The following is a 15,419-nucleotide window of genomic DNA, read 5'->3' on the forward strand; positions in this document are numbered from 1 at the left end:
GAGCCCTGCAGTGTATGTTGTCTGAGGGAGTGGGTGGCATAATTATCCACATTAACAGACTACGAGTGCATGCTGTATATGAAGAGGAGGCAATGAGTCTAGTCAGGACTAATCAGGACTAGGCAGGACCACTAAGCTCATATCATCCTCAACCAGTAGCGGGCGGTACATTTCATACCTGGGCCTTCAGTGGGAACTTAAATGACACAATCCACCTTTTAATGTCACAATTACCATAAACCGCACATGTCCACATCATAAAATGGCATATTGCGGCGTGCACGAGTCCGTGAGGACCAGGCAGCTCTTTATTTGACAGGGGCCAATCATGAGCTATGAAAAAACTCGTGACGAGCTTCTCAACCCAATGGAAATTGGAGGAGGTCATTACTCAATAATACAGTGTCAACAGTGTCATCTTACAAACACTAAACTCATCACACAGCAACTTAACACTCAAAAGGTATACCTAAGAAATATACAAACATGTACCAATATGCTGCAATGCAGCCTCTGTCCACCAGAGGGAGCCAGGAGAGCCCAGAGGGAGGCTGACATCATTGTAGTGCCCTGGCATGCACCAATGAATGTGTTGCTCAAATGCAATGCATTGTGGGAAAACATTTTTTTTCCATTTTAAACTTGTATTGGTACATGTCTCAGGTATACTTTGAGTTTAGTGTTCTTCGTAAGATGACACTAAGAGTCAGACTGTTATATTGTTATACTGTTATATATATAATGACCTCCTGCAATTTCCAGTGGGTCGACAAGCTTGTTGTGACTTCACTTATAGTTCATGAATGGCTCCTGTTTCCTCACTAACTCGCGAGCGGCACAGTATTTAAACAATTAGTAGTTAGTAGTAGTTGTGAAGTAACGGAGATGTCACAAGATTACAACTTAGCCATAAATTAGCCATTAAGTACCAAAAGCTTGACATATTATTTTCTTACCTATTTGCATATGAAAATAAAGTATCGCTTGGGAAAATATCACAATTTTGTATATTTTACAACAGATTCCAATTTATTTACTTATTTTTTGATACATGTTTGAGTTGCACTTGAGTAAATAAATGAGTTTTAAGTCCAATATTTTTCAAAAAAAGACATTTTGACATATTTACATGTGGTTCAGTGTGATGAAGAAGTGCCTCATTGTTTTTTTGCACATAAAAATGATATTGTGCAAGCTTATGTATTACAATTTATGATAGTGAGGCTTTTTCTGTTAAGTTTTTTTTTTTTTTTTTTTTTTACAGCTTACCATTTTTGGTGTTGGTGGGCTGACCAGGACGTGACATAATAGTGACGTAATTTGACGTAACACAGAACTAGTAGATGGACCCCGCTTCAAACTCCTTGCAAAACTCAACACTGTGGTCTTCAAAGCATTGTTTGATGGCACAAGAGTCACACACTTCACCTTCCACAGAAAGAAGAAGTAAAACAATAGTTCCCCAAAGTGTACTGATTAGAAAAAGTAGACCAGTAGAAAAATGAAAAGTAACACGTATAATGGACACAAACAGAGTGTTAGACATAGGCTTTCAGGCATTAATCAATCAGAGGACGGAAAAATGTTGACATTACTGTGTGCATGTTAGCTGGCTCTGTGAAGCGAATTTGAAATCTGACTTGTTAAAGAAACAGCCCCATTACTAATAGTGTTTAAGTGACATGGGCCAGCACTCCTGATTCTGAAGGCCCTCGGTAGGTGACACTGATATGGCAACACATACTGTACAAGCTGAAATGTTAACAAAAAAAATCTAGCGTTCACATACACATACAAGAAGCAGTGCAGCCAAGAGACACGCTACGGAATGAAGATTAGACTGTTGGGAATAAATTGATACAATTTCATAGAACAAATCCAATTTGCTGGCACACTACTGTACTGTCCTCAGCCGAAAAAGCACAAAGTCCAGTTTACCAGAAAAGGTCTGCGGCTCATGTGGTAAATTAAACTATTGTACTTTACATTATTTTTGTGCATTGGCCAGGAATGTGTAAGAAAGATGACTTCCACAAAAACACTCCAAACTGCAACATCTAGAAAAAAACAAGGGGAGGCATAACTAAACTAAACCCAAATACCCCTCATTACATGAGGGATGAGACTCACTGTTGTCCGTTTATGAGCCTGTAAGGTGACAGTGTGGGCTGACCGCCTGTGCTACTCAGCATAATGCCAACTTTACTGAGTGTGTGCGTCCCTGCCAGCTCAGTGTAAATTGTCTTTCTCCACCATGTCCTTTGAACTGCTGCCAAGGGCCTGAAGCTCTCCTCCGCTCTCTCCATGCATCCTGCTCATTCTCACCACTCCTCATGCACCTTCTGCTTTATCAGAAGCACTATTAGAAACTAAACCTGGTAAAACGGGGATGGAGTGCTCAGTCTGTGCACTGACTGAATCTGTACCATCACACCGCGTAGAATACAGTTCATAACTGCACACAAAGATTCAAAATTGCTTTTGGATCAATATTATATACAGTAGACGCCCCTACAACGTAAATAATCCATTCCAAGAACCTTTATGTTATAGGGATTTTATGTTATACGAAGCTTAAAATACATGTAAATAGCCTAATCCGTTCCAAGATCTTCCCAAACTCACACCTTTGGGCCTTCAAAATATTCAAAATCCACCAAATATGGTGGGAAAATATAAGAAAACAGCATAAACATAGTAGAGTAACATTCCAATATAAAATAAGGTAAATAAGGTATAATGGTCGATGGGGGCTGTATAGTCTAGCAACATCACTTCATTTCATACCACCGTCATGCTTGTGGATCATTTCCTGCTTTGTTTCGATCGACAACTTTTCCCTTATTTTCTTCTCACTTACACTTGGTTTAGGGCCCATGACTCCGGTAATTTTAACACAAAGAAAATTAAACAAATTAAAAAGAGATTTCAATGCGTGCGAACTAGTTTAAGGGCGACTACGATGAGGAACAGAGCAGCATGTCTCTCATAAACACACAGACAAGCTGGATTAGTCAGCCAATGAGATGAGAGCCTAGGCGGTGCTCCAATAATCAGTCAATGAGAGCATGAAGCGTCAGAATTTGTGGATAATTTCCTGCTTCCTTTCGATCGACAACTTTTCCCTTTTTTCTTATCCCTTACACTTGGTTTAGGGCCCATGACTACGGTAATTTTAACACAAAGAAAAGTAATGAAATTAAGAAGAGATTTCAATGCGTGCAAACCAGTTTAAGGGAGACTACGATGAGGAAGGGAGCTCACATACAAACATGAACGCGCTGGATAAGTCAGCCAATGAGATAAGAGCGTAGGCGGTGCGCCGATAATCAGCCAATGAGATGAGAGCGTAGGCGGTGCCCCGATAATCAGCTAATGAGAGCGTGAAGCCAGAAGTCGTCACCAAGTGTACTCTGTTAGTCTCTCTGTCGCTTGCACGGACTTGACGCTTTACGTTATATGGAATTCCTTACGTAATACGATGCAAAAAGTTTACATAATTTTTTTACGTTCAGTGGAATTTACGTAAAAGGAGGTTTACATTATGCGAGGTACTACTGTATTTAATATTCCACTTGTATGCTATTTTTTCTTGTTATTTGGAAGCTCACTGGCCTTCTGCATTATCGAACAATGGTGTTTGTTTGTGAAGAGATAAACGGCAAGCAGGGTCTCTCATCACTTGTGCTTCCTTTCCACTACTTTAACTGGGTTGCTATGGAAACAGCTCCATCCGGAAAGCTTGGTCATTTCATTTCAGAATTGAAAATAGTTTATTCACCAATCTTGGGCTCTCCTTTGAAAGGAAACATCGCAATAGTGTGTGTGTGTGTGTGTGTGTGTGTGAGCTGAAAGACATTAAGGTTAAATTTAACTTTTAGTTTAATTCAATTCTGTACAGAATTGTTTTATATACAATGCTAAAGACCAAGCCTATTTGCACCAACAAACCCCCTAATGTGTTGTAAATGCCTGGGTAGGAATGGTTGAGATACAAAACGGATTCAAGCAGTGTCCAGGTGGTCCTCTGTTTATGATGTTTCTTGGTTACAAAGCACTCTCATCCATCCATCTTCTACCGACTATCTGAGGTCGGGTCGCGAGAGCAGCAGCCTAAGCAGGGAAGCCCAGACTTCCCACTCCCCGGTCACTTCGTCCAACTCCTCCCAGCAGATCCCGAGGCGTTCCCAGGCCAGTTGGGAGACATAGTCTCTCCAAAGTGTCCTGGGTCTTCCCCGAGGGCTTCTACCGGTTGGACTTGCCCTGGACACCTCCCCAGGGAGGCATCTGGGAGGCATCCAGACCAAATGCCTGAGCCAACACGTCTGGTACCTCTCAATGAGGAGGAGCTGCGGTTCTACTCAGAGTTTCTCCCGGATGCCAGTGCTTCTCACCTTATCTCTGAGGGAGAGCCCAGCCACCCTATGGAGAAATCTTATTTCGGCCGCTTGTACCCGCAATCTTGTCCTTTCAGTCACTACCCAAAGCTCATGACCACAGGCGAGGGCAGGCACGTAGATCGACCGGTAAATTGAGAGCTTTGCCTTTCGGCTGAGCTCTCTCTTCACCACAATGGACCGATGCAGAGTCCGCATCACTGCAGATGCCACACCTATCCGGCTGTTGACCTCGTGTTCCATCCTTCCCTCACTCATGAACAAGACCCAGAGTTTCTCCACTTGGTTCACCCGCTTAGGGAAGCATCTCATCCCCGACCCGGAGATGGTACTAAAAACGTAGTTTTGACCATAGCTTTGTGGTTTGTAAATACAAGACTTGCTCGATAATTACCTATATGTAGAATGCGTACTCGCGTGTAGCTACACTGAGAAAGGCCATCATCAACCCCCACTCTTCCTCGCCAACCTCCCACCCTTCATCATGTCTCCCAAGCTCAAGGCAGACTCCGATGGCAGTGCACCAAAGAAAAGGAAAGCCACCACCACGGAAGTGAAATTAAACGTAAAAAATATTCAGAAAGGGGAGAAACGCAGATCAACACCAGCTGCATGCTCAGTCCAACCAGACCTCCGTGACAATCAAGGATAAGGACCGTATCCTTGAACATGTGAAAAGATCTGCTCCTATGAAATCGACAGCGATAAAAGGCATGTATTTTTTAGTTTCATTTCATTTTGTATGTCCTTTTATATATATTTTTATAACTGTAATTTATATGTGCTTTATGAGTTGTGTACAGTGTGAGTGACATTTAGGTATAATTTATTATACTAAAAATCAACTTACATGTCGTGGGAAACGGCCTCCTGCATAGCTATTGTAAAAAAAAAAATCACCTCTGTGGGTCTTGGTGTAGCGGGAATGCTGTTAAAAAAGTTTATTGTGGCGGGGCATTTTTGACTTACCATATTCTAACAGTTTTTTGACCAATAGTTTTTGATCACAAACATAACCTGTCATTGCTGGGTGTTTCATTCTAACTGGCTACTGAGAGAGATGTGCGTACCGTACTTTATTTCTATGACGGTTTAATCAACACACACTGCAAACAAATCGGTAAGATCTTAACTGAACCCAATTGGTACGCACACACACAAAGCCAGTGGTCCAACTCAGCATAAAGTCTGCCCCTAACCTTGGAAGACAGTCGCTCTTACCACATCTATGCTTCTGATGATAAAAGTCCTATCAATCACGGTCTGTGCTGCACTGCTGTGTATTGCATGGTGCAATCTAGTGATGAAGTGGACGTTTCTTGTCTCCTGTTCAGACAGCCATGATGTATGGCCATTATGATCATGTGTGACCGTGCTCCGTTATTAATTAGCATGTTGTTCCTTTTGAATCTGAAGAGGGTGGGACATCTACAGAGCAAAGAGAAATAGAAAGACTATCCACTCAACACATTTATATTGGCTGAAAAAACAGATCCGAGATAACTGGAACAAAGGCAAGTATTTTTTGTGTTCTGTTAGCACATGTGACCATGGTCTGATTTATGACACGTTACCATTTGTGTGGCTGGAACTTCCTCAAACAGCTTTCTGTATCCACATAGGAAGTACCATTTGTTGTTAAGTCCTCTTGTCAAGTACAAGAACAGTGTCATCTTGTTGTTGACAACGTTAGTGTTTAAAACACGAACTGATGAACTGCCTTGTGTAACAATTGGCATTTCTATGTTTTGGTAGCCTGGTGGTCTGTCAGATTCTGCACGCCTTGTTGTCTACCAAATTTACCTCACAAGCTTAAAACCATGCTATGAAAAATATTTGTTATTTATTTCAAGCAAAAAAAAAAAAATCAATGCCGCACTTGTGATTTTTCCAAAAGGAAATGAAAATTCTCCATCACGGACTCCCTCAACATGGATGAAGTGATAGAGACACTATAAAAGATAGAGGGAGGGAAACAAAGTAAGGCAGTTGGCTTGTTATCAGTCGGCCCCAAAATGGTCCTTTAATTAAAAGCAGGAGGTAATGAACACGCTGGGGAGTCTGATTAGCAGCTAATGCCTCTTGCTGTGAACTGATGGGTTTCCCTGGCCTGCCTTTGAAAGGCACGGTGAATGGAATACTGCTGCGTGAAAGTAAGAGACCAACGCTGAACATTTACCAGTGACTACTATGGGAGCGGTAGAAATATAACGAATATGGATCACTATTTAGACTCCGCAAGCTATATTTTTTCATGCTCTCTAACTTCTCAGCCCTTGAAGTAGGTCCTGTGGCGATAATTTGCGTATTGTATTCCAAAGTTGCGGACCACTGTGTGAACTTTGCACCAGCATGGCCAAATATGCATTTGATTAAATGGATCAAAAGTCACACAACCCTGTTCCGCTCCAGTATAACTCCGGTCATTACTGAAGGCAGTCAACTCTGCCTTTGCATTCATTACATATATCATGCATCGCAAATAATGCATAGCAGAACTACCCGTTTTACTGTGCATATGACAATAAAACTCTTGAATCTTGAAATAATTATTTATCAAGGAACTGTTTAGAAATAAAGTCATACCTTGCTACATTGCGGTTCGAACTTCGCACCCTCACTCTATTGTGTTTTTTCAATAATTAATTAATTAATTATGTCTGTTTTGTGGTTGAATATTGTCTATTAATAGTAAAAAAAAAAAACAACCAAAAAACGTATGCAATTTTAAGAAAATTGTACATATCTGTGGCCTAAATTAATCATTTTCAAGCATACAAATTGCCAAAATGAACAAAAATACAAATACAACAGATTAAAAAGACATCATATGAAGTGTACAATCGCGGTTCACCTCTTGCGGATTCGCTGTTTTGCTGATTTTTTTTTCTTCTTCTTTTTTTTTTATTACCGCGTATGAACGCTATTACAGGCCGAGCCTTGCCCTTTAAGAAGAATTGCATTGTGGGAAGTTGAGTGTCTCTCTCTCTCTCTCTCTCTCTCTCTTTCTCTCTCGTCTGTCTGCACAGCCTATTGTTTTCTGCGTCCTGATTGGCTATAGACCATTGTCAATCAATCTCCTTTTTGTCATCCTGCCAAGTCTCCCGTGTCATCGCTAGCTTGCTTGCTAGCTTGCAAATTAATCTTCGGTTTGTCTGCAGCAATATGTTTTAGCAAGGATACAAAAACGCTATAGTACAGCGGAACAGTGCCAGGACAAAAAGGAACGGTCACAGGAGTGAAATATGCGTGAGTGACAAACATTTATTGTGTTGATCATTAAGGTTGATCATTAAAAGTAAAACAAAAGTGTGAACTTTTTTGAGAGTGATTAAACAAGAGAGAAATGTGAGAAAATGTTATTGCCTGTCTGACAAAAGTGTGTAAAGTGTATTATGAGGGGTTTTACAGCCTTAAAAATATATATGTAAATATATATATATGTGTAATATATATGTAAAAATATATAATATTTGTAAAAATTGAAGTTGGCTACTTTGCGGATTTCACTTATTGCGGGCTATTTTGGTAACCTATCACCCGCGATAAACGAGGGAACACCATAATACGTATTTGTGACTTTGTGACTGTGTTTGGTTTAAAAAGTTGGTTTTAAAATAAAGGGTTTGTATGTTCTCTATACGCGGCATTGTGAATTATCCTCACCAATCTTTTTTGCAGTACAATGAGTGAGTGAAGATTAGATTTGGTAACACCAAAGAACAGTAAAAAGTGTGTACTGATTTTTGATCAAGAACAAATTTTGTTTTATTCAATATTAAAGTATTTCTCGCCACCTTTCGTTGCATATTTTTGATATGAGATTTCCAACTAATTTTTTCATCTATTATGATCCGCAGAAATTAATTTTCTTTCACTCCTTCAATGTCTGCTCCGTCTATTTGTATTTGGTCGTACGTATCCTTTCTGCTGTTTCCAAATAACATTATTTTAGTTTTACTTAAGTTCAAGGATAATCTGTTTCTATCAAACCATGACTTTAATATGACCATCTCAACCTTTTTAAATTAGTTCTTGTGTGTTTTCCCCAGAACAAAAGGCAGTGGTATCATCTGCAAATAATACTAACTTTAAGTCCTTTGTCACTTTACAAATGTCGTTGCTATACAAATTGAACGGTTTTGGTCCCATTATTGACCCCTGGGGTACTCCACACGTGATTGCAGGAGTATATTCTCCTAGCTTTACAAATTGCTTCCTGTTTGCTAGGTAGCTTTTAAGCTTTTAACGCAATTTAAAACAAATCCTCTGATTCCGTACCTTTGTGTGCATTGAAGAAGCGGTGAAGTGACGTGTGTGAAGTTAGCGTGTGACGTGATGGTAGAGTTGACAGGTAGCGGAGTGCTAGCAGCAGGTTCACAACGTTGAGAGCGGCTGACAGCAGATCCTGTTTGAATGTTCACTGCATGTGTTCTCTGCTTGATAAAGCGATTGAAATGCATCATGACTCCCTCCTCAACCAAACGGCAGCAGTAGAGTAGTATTCTACACTGGTCTGTAGGTGTCAGTAATGTTACATTGATGAGACAACATAACTTATTTGTCTAGGATGGCTTATTTTCTATTATTATGTCTACTATATTGGGTAATACAAATGTAAAGGTACTATAGGGTTGTTACTTCATGTCTACCGGGCTCTAATAATGCTAAAAAAATGTATTTAGAAGGCCATAAACAGATTTTCTATGCTCTAGCTACAAAAATATTCAATTTATTAATATTGAATTCTACTTCAAGGAAAGGAGGAACCACTGTACACTAAAGGGAGAAACACCTGGTCATTAAGCAGATGGGTAAGTGAAGAAAGTATGAAGGTGGTCTTTCAACTTCCAATCTTGTGGGAACGCCTGCATGATTTTGATCCCTCTAAGATATTTTCAGGTCAAATACTCATGTTGGACAAGAGTGTCTCGCTTATACTACATTCTAGTTCATCCCAAACGGTGTTTTGATGAGGGCTGAGGTCCGGCCAAGTTCTTCCACTGCTAACTCCAATCAACTGTCTAACTCCAGCTGAGACATTGCAATTTGGAGATAGGGGGGTGTGCTAATGGGTCAAGCCCACCCTGTTAATTTAAGTATGAAACAAGGCTTTTGTCCAAAAGGCAATTAGAAAATGTGGTGTACAACAGCCTTGATTGATCTGGAAGGGAAGCATTATGAAACAGACGGTGTCAGCTAAAACCTCATCAAGGCAGGGGGAGTAATCCTGCTGTCCATGGTATGCAAAACAATGTGCAAATCTCTCCAAGTCTCCTCGTCATTTTTGTCGAGGATACAGTAATCCCTTGGTTTCTGTGACGCAGTCTGAGCATGCATTTGAATACATTACAACTCTACTGAGAGGGTGATAAGCAGAATTGGACCTTCTAAACCACACTGCTATATTAGGTTTCCGTCCAAGTTTTACCCAAGGCCGTTTAAAAGACTTTCACTCAGGAGCTCTTCAAGGTCGGGTTTGCAGTTGACACGTATTACATGCTCTCCGAACCTGCTGACTTCAAACCTGACAAGGGAGTCAAAATTTTAACTTGATCTGCATTCAAAACTTGCTTATTTTTTTAAAACAGTGTCAAAAACATTGATGTCAGTGATGACAATTGTGATGATTGGCCACCACATGATTTTAGATATCAATACATAATTAACCTAAAGTTTTATACACGTGGAGTAATTTGGCCGTAGCTGGTGTGTGTTAGAAGCAAAAAAAGGTGCTCAAGATTTGTACCATGCTAATTAACGCAGCAGACATGAAAGGTAATGATTGTGATTAGATTTCCGAAGTTCCCGTACTTGGTCAATATTATCTGTTCAGCAGAAATTGTGTCTTTTTTTGCAAACAAGACATCAATAATGACTTAAACTGCAAATAATTTTACAGGATGCAAGTTTCATTTTACAGTTAATACCAGAGCCACTCAATAAAACCACGATATTCCTGTCAGGCGTTTGTGCTTTCTTCCCAGGATTAAATCGCCAATCAGGAAAAGACCAAATTTTATCCACGATTCATTTCATCATGACTATATCTCAGTATTACAACCATGGAATTTCCACTGCACCGCCGAGTAACAATATCAAAATATACACAGAATAGATCTTGGCAGGTTTGGAGAGCGTGTCATAAATAAGTACATATTGGTTTATTGTGTAGAAAATGAGTTCTACACTTTTGTCAATCGTGTATTGTTGATGGATTCATGAACAATTTTCATACCTTCCAGAAATTGTCGACCTTGCCGTAGACTAGAGATTGGTTTTGTCTCTTGATATCATCAATGTGCTTGATGTCGCTGGCATTGAGGTGCTGCTCCACTACAAAGCCCAGGAAGCTGTTGTCTGGAGTGTGAGCTGTCGGAAGCAAAGGGAAAGAAGAAGTGTTCATTTTCAAACAAAGAAAAAGATACATCTATAATAATGGGTGCGTTCATTTCCTCAAAGTAGAAACTTTTAAGATGACTTTTGTTCACCTTCATATATTCAACATTGTAGCCATAAAACAATTTTTAAAATACATACAGTGGTTTGTCTGTGTAGGCTCTCAGTCGTACAGGAGTTGTCCAACGAGGGAAAGGCTTCTTGAGACGTCATCTGTACTTCTGTGAAGAATGTGTCGGACGTTTCGCTCCTCATCCGAAGAGCTTCGTCAGCGAACTGAGATGAGGAGCGAAACGTCCGACACATTCTTCACAGAAGTACAGATGACGTCTCAAGAAGCCTTTCCCTCGTACATACAGTGGTGTGAAAAAAGTGCTTGGCACCTTCCTGATTTCTTATTTTTTTGCATGTTTGTCACACTTAAGTGTTTCACATCATCAAATAAATTTAAATATTAGCCAATGACTACACAACTGAACACAAAATGCAGTTTTTAAATGAAACTTTTTATTATTGGGGAGAAAAAAATCCAAACCCTTAGTAGCAACATCTGCAATCAAGTGTTTGCGATAACTTGCAATGAGTCTCGTACAGCGCTGTGGAGGAACTGTTCTAATTCAGCCACATTGGAGGGTTTTCCAGCATGAAGCGTCTTTTTAAGGTCATGCCACAGCATCTCAATAGGATTCAGGTCAGGACTTTGACTAGGCCACTCCAAAGTCTTCATTTTGTTTTTCTTCAGCCATTCAGAGGTGGACTTGCTGGTGTGTTTTGGATCATTGTCCTGCTGCAGAACCTTTTTCACTTTCACACAGGGCCATGTAGGGGTATTTTTCCCTCTTTCATTTAGAAACTACATTTTGAGTTCAGCTGTGTTGTCATTGACTAATATTTGAATTTGTTTGATGATATGAAACATTTAAGTGTGACAAACATGCAAAAAAAAAAAAAAAAAATCAGGATGGGGGGAAAAACACTTTCACACCACTGTATATTTAAAAATAATATATCTGATCCTCATAAGACCTTAATTTTTGCTAGAGTTAGGCAAACATTCCCACTCCATAGAAAGATGGAGATGCCTGGACAGTACCACTTTTCCAATTCTCCTCGTGCACTGAATGTATGAGGCCCGGGGCTGACAGGCTGACAGGTCCTCACTTTACTGCCATTTGCTTTCTAAAACTAGAGGCTTTCGAAGTTTACACTGAAATTAAAATGTGCAATCAAAAAGGACTCATTCAAGACAAACAAAAGGCAGGCCATATCATTCCTTCATTTGTTCTGTGAAAGCAAGCAGTAAATTACTTAGAGGGGGCTGTTTTGGTGTGCATTTGTGTTTTGTGCAGAACCCTGGGGTGATGCTGTGGTCTGAGCTAACCAAGCGTAGAAGCCAATTAAGGTCATTCACTGCAAAGGAATTTGCTTCCGTAAAGAAAATAATGATGATGACTGGTCTACTGAGAACATTTCAGCTGCAAACTCAAATGCCATTCAACTCTTCTCTAGACAAACAACAAATAAAGTATGCCTTTTATCTCTATTGATCACTTACTGTAAATACACATGATGCTTGGAGCTCAATAATATGTTTCTATTACCCTTGGACAAAGATGTTTTTGGATATTTCTCAAAAGGTATTGTGTGGCGCTGCCTCACTTTTCACACAACAGCTTGACACATTTTCCTGTCTGGACATGTCGAGTAAGGCAATACGGTATGCAGTACTCTCTCTGGGCAGGATGCCATACAAGTGTTACATTATCACGGTGAAAGCTCTCCTTCACACTGCGTGTGATTAAAAATGCCAGAGTGGCATGCAGTTTGTTGGCAGCTGAGATTTTGTCCAGTTTACTGCATTCAGATCTTGTCCTCATTTGTACTTCCTCGTATTATAGCACACAGTGGAGCCTTTTATCTGCTCCATGGTGTGATTTATGGGTCTTTGTGCCATGCGTGTGTGCGAGGAGGGCGCCCGGGAAACAGGGAAGAGATGAGAAGATCTGTCGCTTCGATTTGTTGAGAAAATGTCTCTTATGAGCACTTCAAATTTTTAAGCTGCACCACTCACATTAAAAGACTGAACCTTCAATCCTCTGCCAGCATTTGACAGCATCACTGAATGTGTATAAGTATTAGGATACATTGTAAATCAATAGAATTGATATTAATATTTTCATCAGGTAGTACACCATACTCAAGTATACTAGTACGTAAACCAGGGATGTCCAAAGTGCAGCCCGCATCTTGTTTTTTTATGGGCCCGTGGCACACTTTAGAAATAAAATGAACAAACAAAAACAGCAAAAGTGGAAAAGGCCTTTTGAAAAAAATAAATATCAAAAGCCATTCCTCGCATTCAGTACGCGGCCCTCGGTGGAAAATGTTTGGAGAGCCTTGACGTAAATGAACTAAGACAAGTAGATAAAACAAAAGCAGTGAGCTGGCATTGTTCAACTACAAGCTGGAACTATTAATGCTGCACTTCAACCAATAAGCAACCTATATATATTAAATATAAAATAATCATTCACACTGTTCAAACTTTTTTAATACAATGTTATTTAATTTTATTTATTGGCTAGGTAGTTTAATGTTTTGTATTTCATATCCTTACTGCACCAAAACCTGATTGTTAATACCGTGGTACATACTGAACCGTGGCACCCCTAATTATAACTGCATTTGTGCATAAGAATCACTGCTAGGCAACAGATTAAAAAAACAGGTAAAACTAAGATGTGCACTTTATTGAGAAAAGAAAACACTTTTTTTCCCACTAACAACTGTGGCCTAAAAGAAAGAGATAAATGAGTTTGATTTGCCGTTGTAGTGTCCTACTGGCCAAAAAGCCACAGCATCCTTTTTCCAGCAAACAATGATTAATGCGGGCATGCCTGCCCTTAAAATAATGGACCAAACCAGACAGAAGAAATATAACACCATTTACCTTTAATCAGATATGTCCTTTGTTATATCTACATTCAAACAATAAGTGCAGGGATCCAAATATTACCTTTATGCCATCTTATCTTATCTGACTGATCTGTCTGAACATTATGCAACGCACACATTTTTTTGACTGCTTATATACTGCTTGTATACCGTTTTACATCGTGTAGAACAGGGGTGCTCACACTTTTTCAGCCTGTGAGCTACTTTTAAAATCACCAAGTCCCAAAGATCTACCTCCTATTATAAATACATAAAATATATATATTTATGACATTTATTTTAAAAATATGAGTATGTATTTATGTATGTTATACATGTATATCAGGGGTGCACGCACTTTTTAAGCACTTTCTATAAAACATTTAAAATCTAACTGGTAAACTTTGAAATCGTATTGTAAATATTAATGATTAGTATTTCACATTCACATTTTCAAAGTTTACATTATTGTTATTTATTCAATATGGCAAATAAAGCTAATTACACATAATTCATCAATGGTTGTGTACATAACCTGAGTACTGGTAATATGTCACTCAAAATAGCTACGTAACGTTCATTAGGATAAATAGTTCATGTATTATATCTAATTAGCATTTGCTATCAAACATTACCGATATACAAGAACTAAAAATGTTTATGCAAAAGACAATGCAGCCGAAGTCAAGGCAACGTGTTAAGAAGCGAATCAGTAGGGGACCTTAATGTCAGCTGACTGACGTCATATGACTATCTACAAAGTGACGTTAATGCGCTCAGCACAAAACTACCTTGGCGATCTACCGGTAGCTCGTGATCGACTTCATGAGCACCCCTGGTGTTGAAGGTGAATGGGTGGGCTGGAACCAACTCCTGTTAATATAAAGCAAGAGGCAGCACGGTATGCTCCGGACAGCAAGCTTTTAAACCTACAAAAGCAAATAATTGTGTTGAACACACAAGTAGTTGTAAGAAAGCTTGTGTTTTACACAAACAGTTGACTCACTTTAAGTTATTTGAATACAAAGTTATCTCATGGGAAATGACAGCATTAAGGCTGGAATTACAGTACTGGTGTCAGAGTTCTCCTTTGTTGAGGGTTTTTCTCTCTTTGTTGATGACTTTTAAACATTGCACCACCCTTGGTCACGTGTTTGTATGATGCCTATTTAACCATATGGTTGCAGAATTGTCACTTTACCATCACACGGTTATTACAATGGCCAGGAGCACTGGCAAAGCAAGCATTATTAATGACCTTGATAATGGCCAAAGTCTTAATACGTTGCAGTCCCCAGCAGGAACCCAGTGATTCTTAAGTGGGTTTCCTGCAGAGCGTTGCCAGGCACAGATAACCAGAGGTGTGGACTCGAGTCACGTGACTTGGACTCGAGTGGCAATTTTGATGACTGTGGGCTCGACGTGACAATATCAAAGACTTGCAGCTCAACTTGGACTTGAAAATACAGTGGTCCCTCGCTATAACACGGTTCGCTTTACTCGGTCTCGCTATTACACAGATTTTTTTTGTGTGTGCAATTTTTTTACAGTGTAGCATGGTTCCTTTTTCTATACAGCGTATGAAAGCATTGTTCTGCGTCCTGATTCGCTAAGGGAGAACCCGCATTGTCTTCTGCGTCCCGATTGGCTAAGGGACAGCAGAACATCAATCAATCTCCTCCATGCCAT

The 15,419-nt window shown here is 39.7% G+C and overlaps 1 protein-coding gene across 3 annotated transcripts in view; it reads right to left on the reverse strand.

The window, feature by feature from the left end:
- Positions 1 to 15,419, reverse strand: part of mgat5 (alpha-1,6-mannosylglycoprotein 6-beta-N-acetylglucosaminyltransferase) — an 82,025-nt gene that overhangs the window by 22,092 nt on the left and 44,514 nt on the right. For all 3 annotated transcript variants that reach the window (XM_054783925.1, XM_054784013.1, XM_054783840.1), the window contains one exon: positions 10,636 to 10,769. In XM_054783925.1, coding sequence (XP_054639900.1) covers positions 10,636 to 10,769 — 134 coding nt within the window. The remainder of the gene's footprint in view (positions 1 to 10,635; positions 10,770 to 15,419) is intronic.

Source organism: Dunckerocampus dactyliophorus, chromosome 1, assembly GCF_027744805.1.
Source record: "Dunckerocampus dactyliophorus isolate RoL2022-P2 chromosome 1, RoL_Ddac_1.1, whole genome shotgun sequence".
Taxonomy (NCBI): Eukaryota; Metazoa; Chordata; class Actinopteri; order Syngnathiformes; family Syngnathidae; genus Dunckerocampus; species Dunckerocampus dactyliophorus.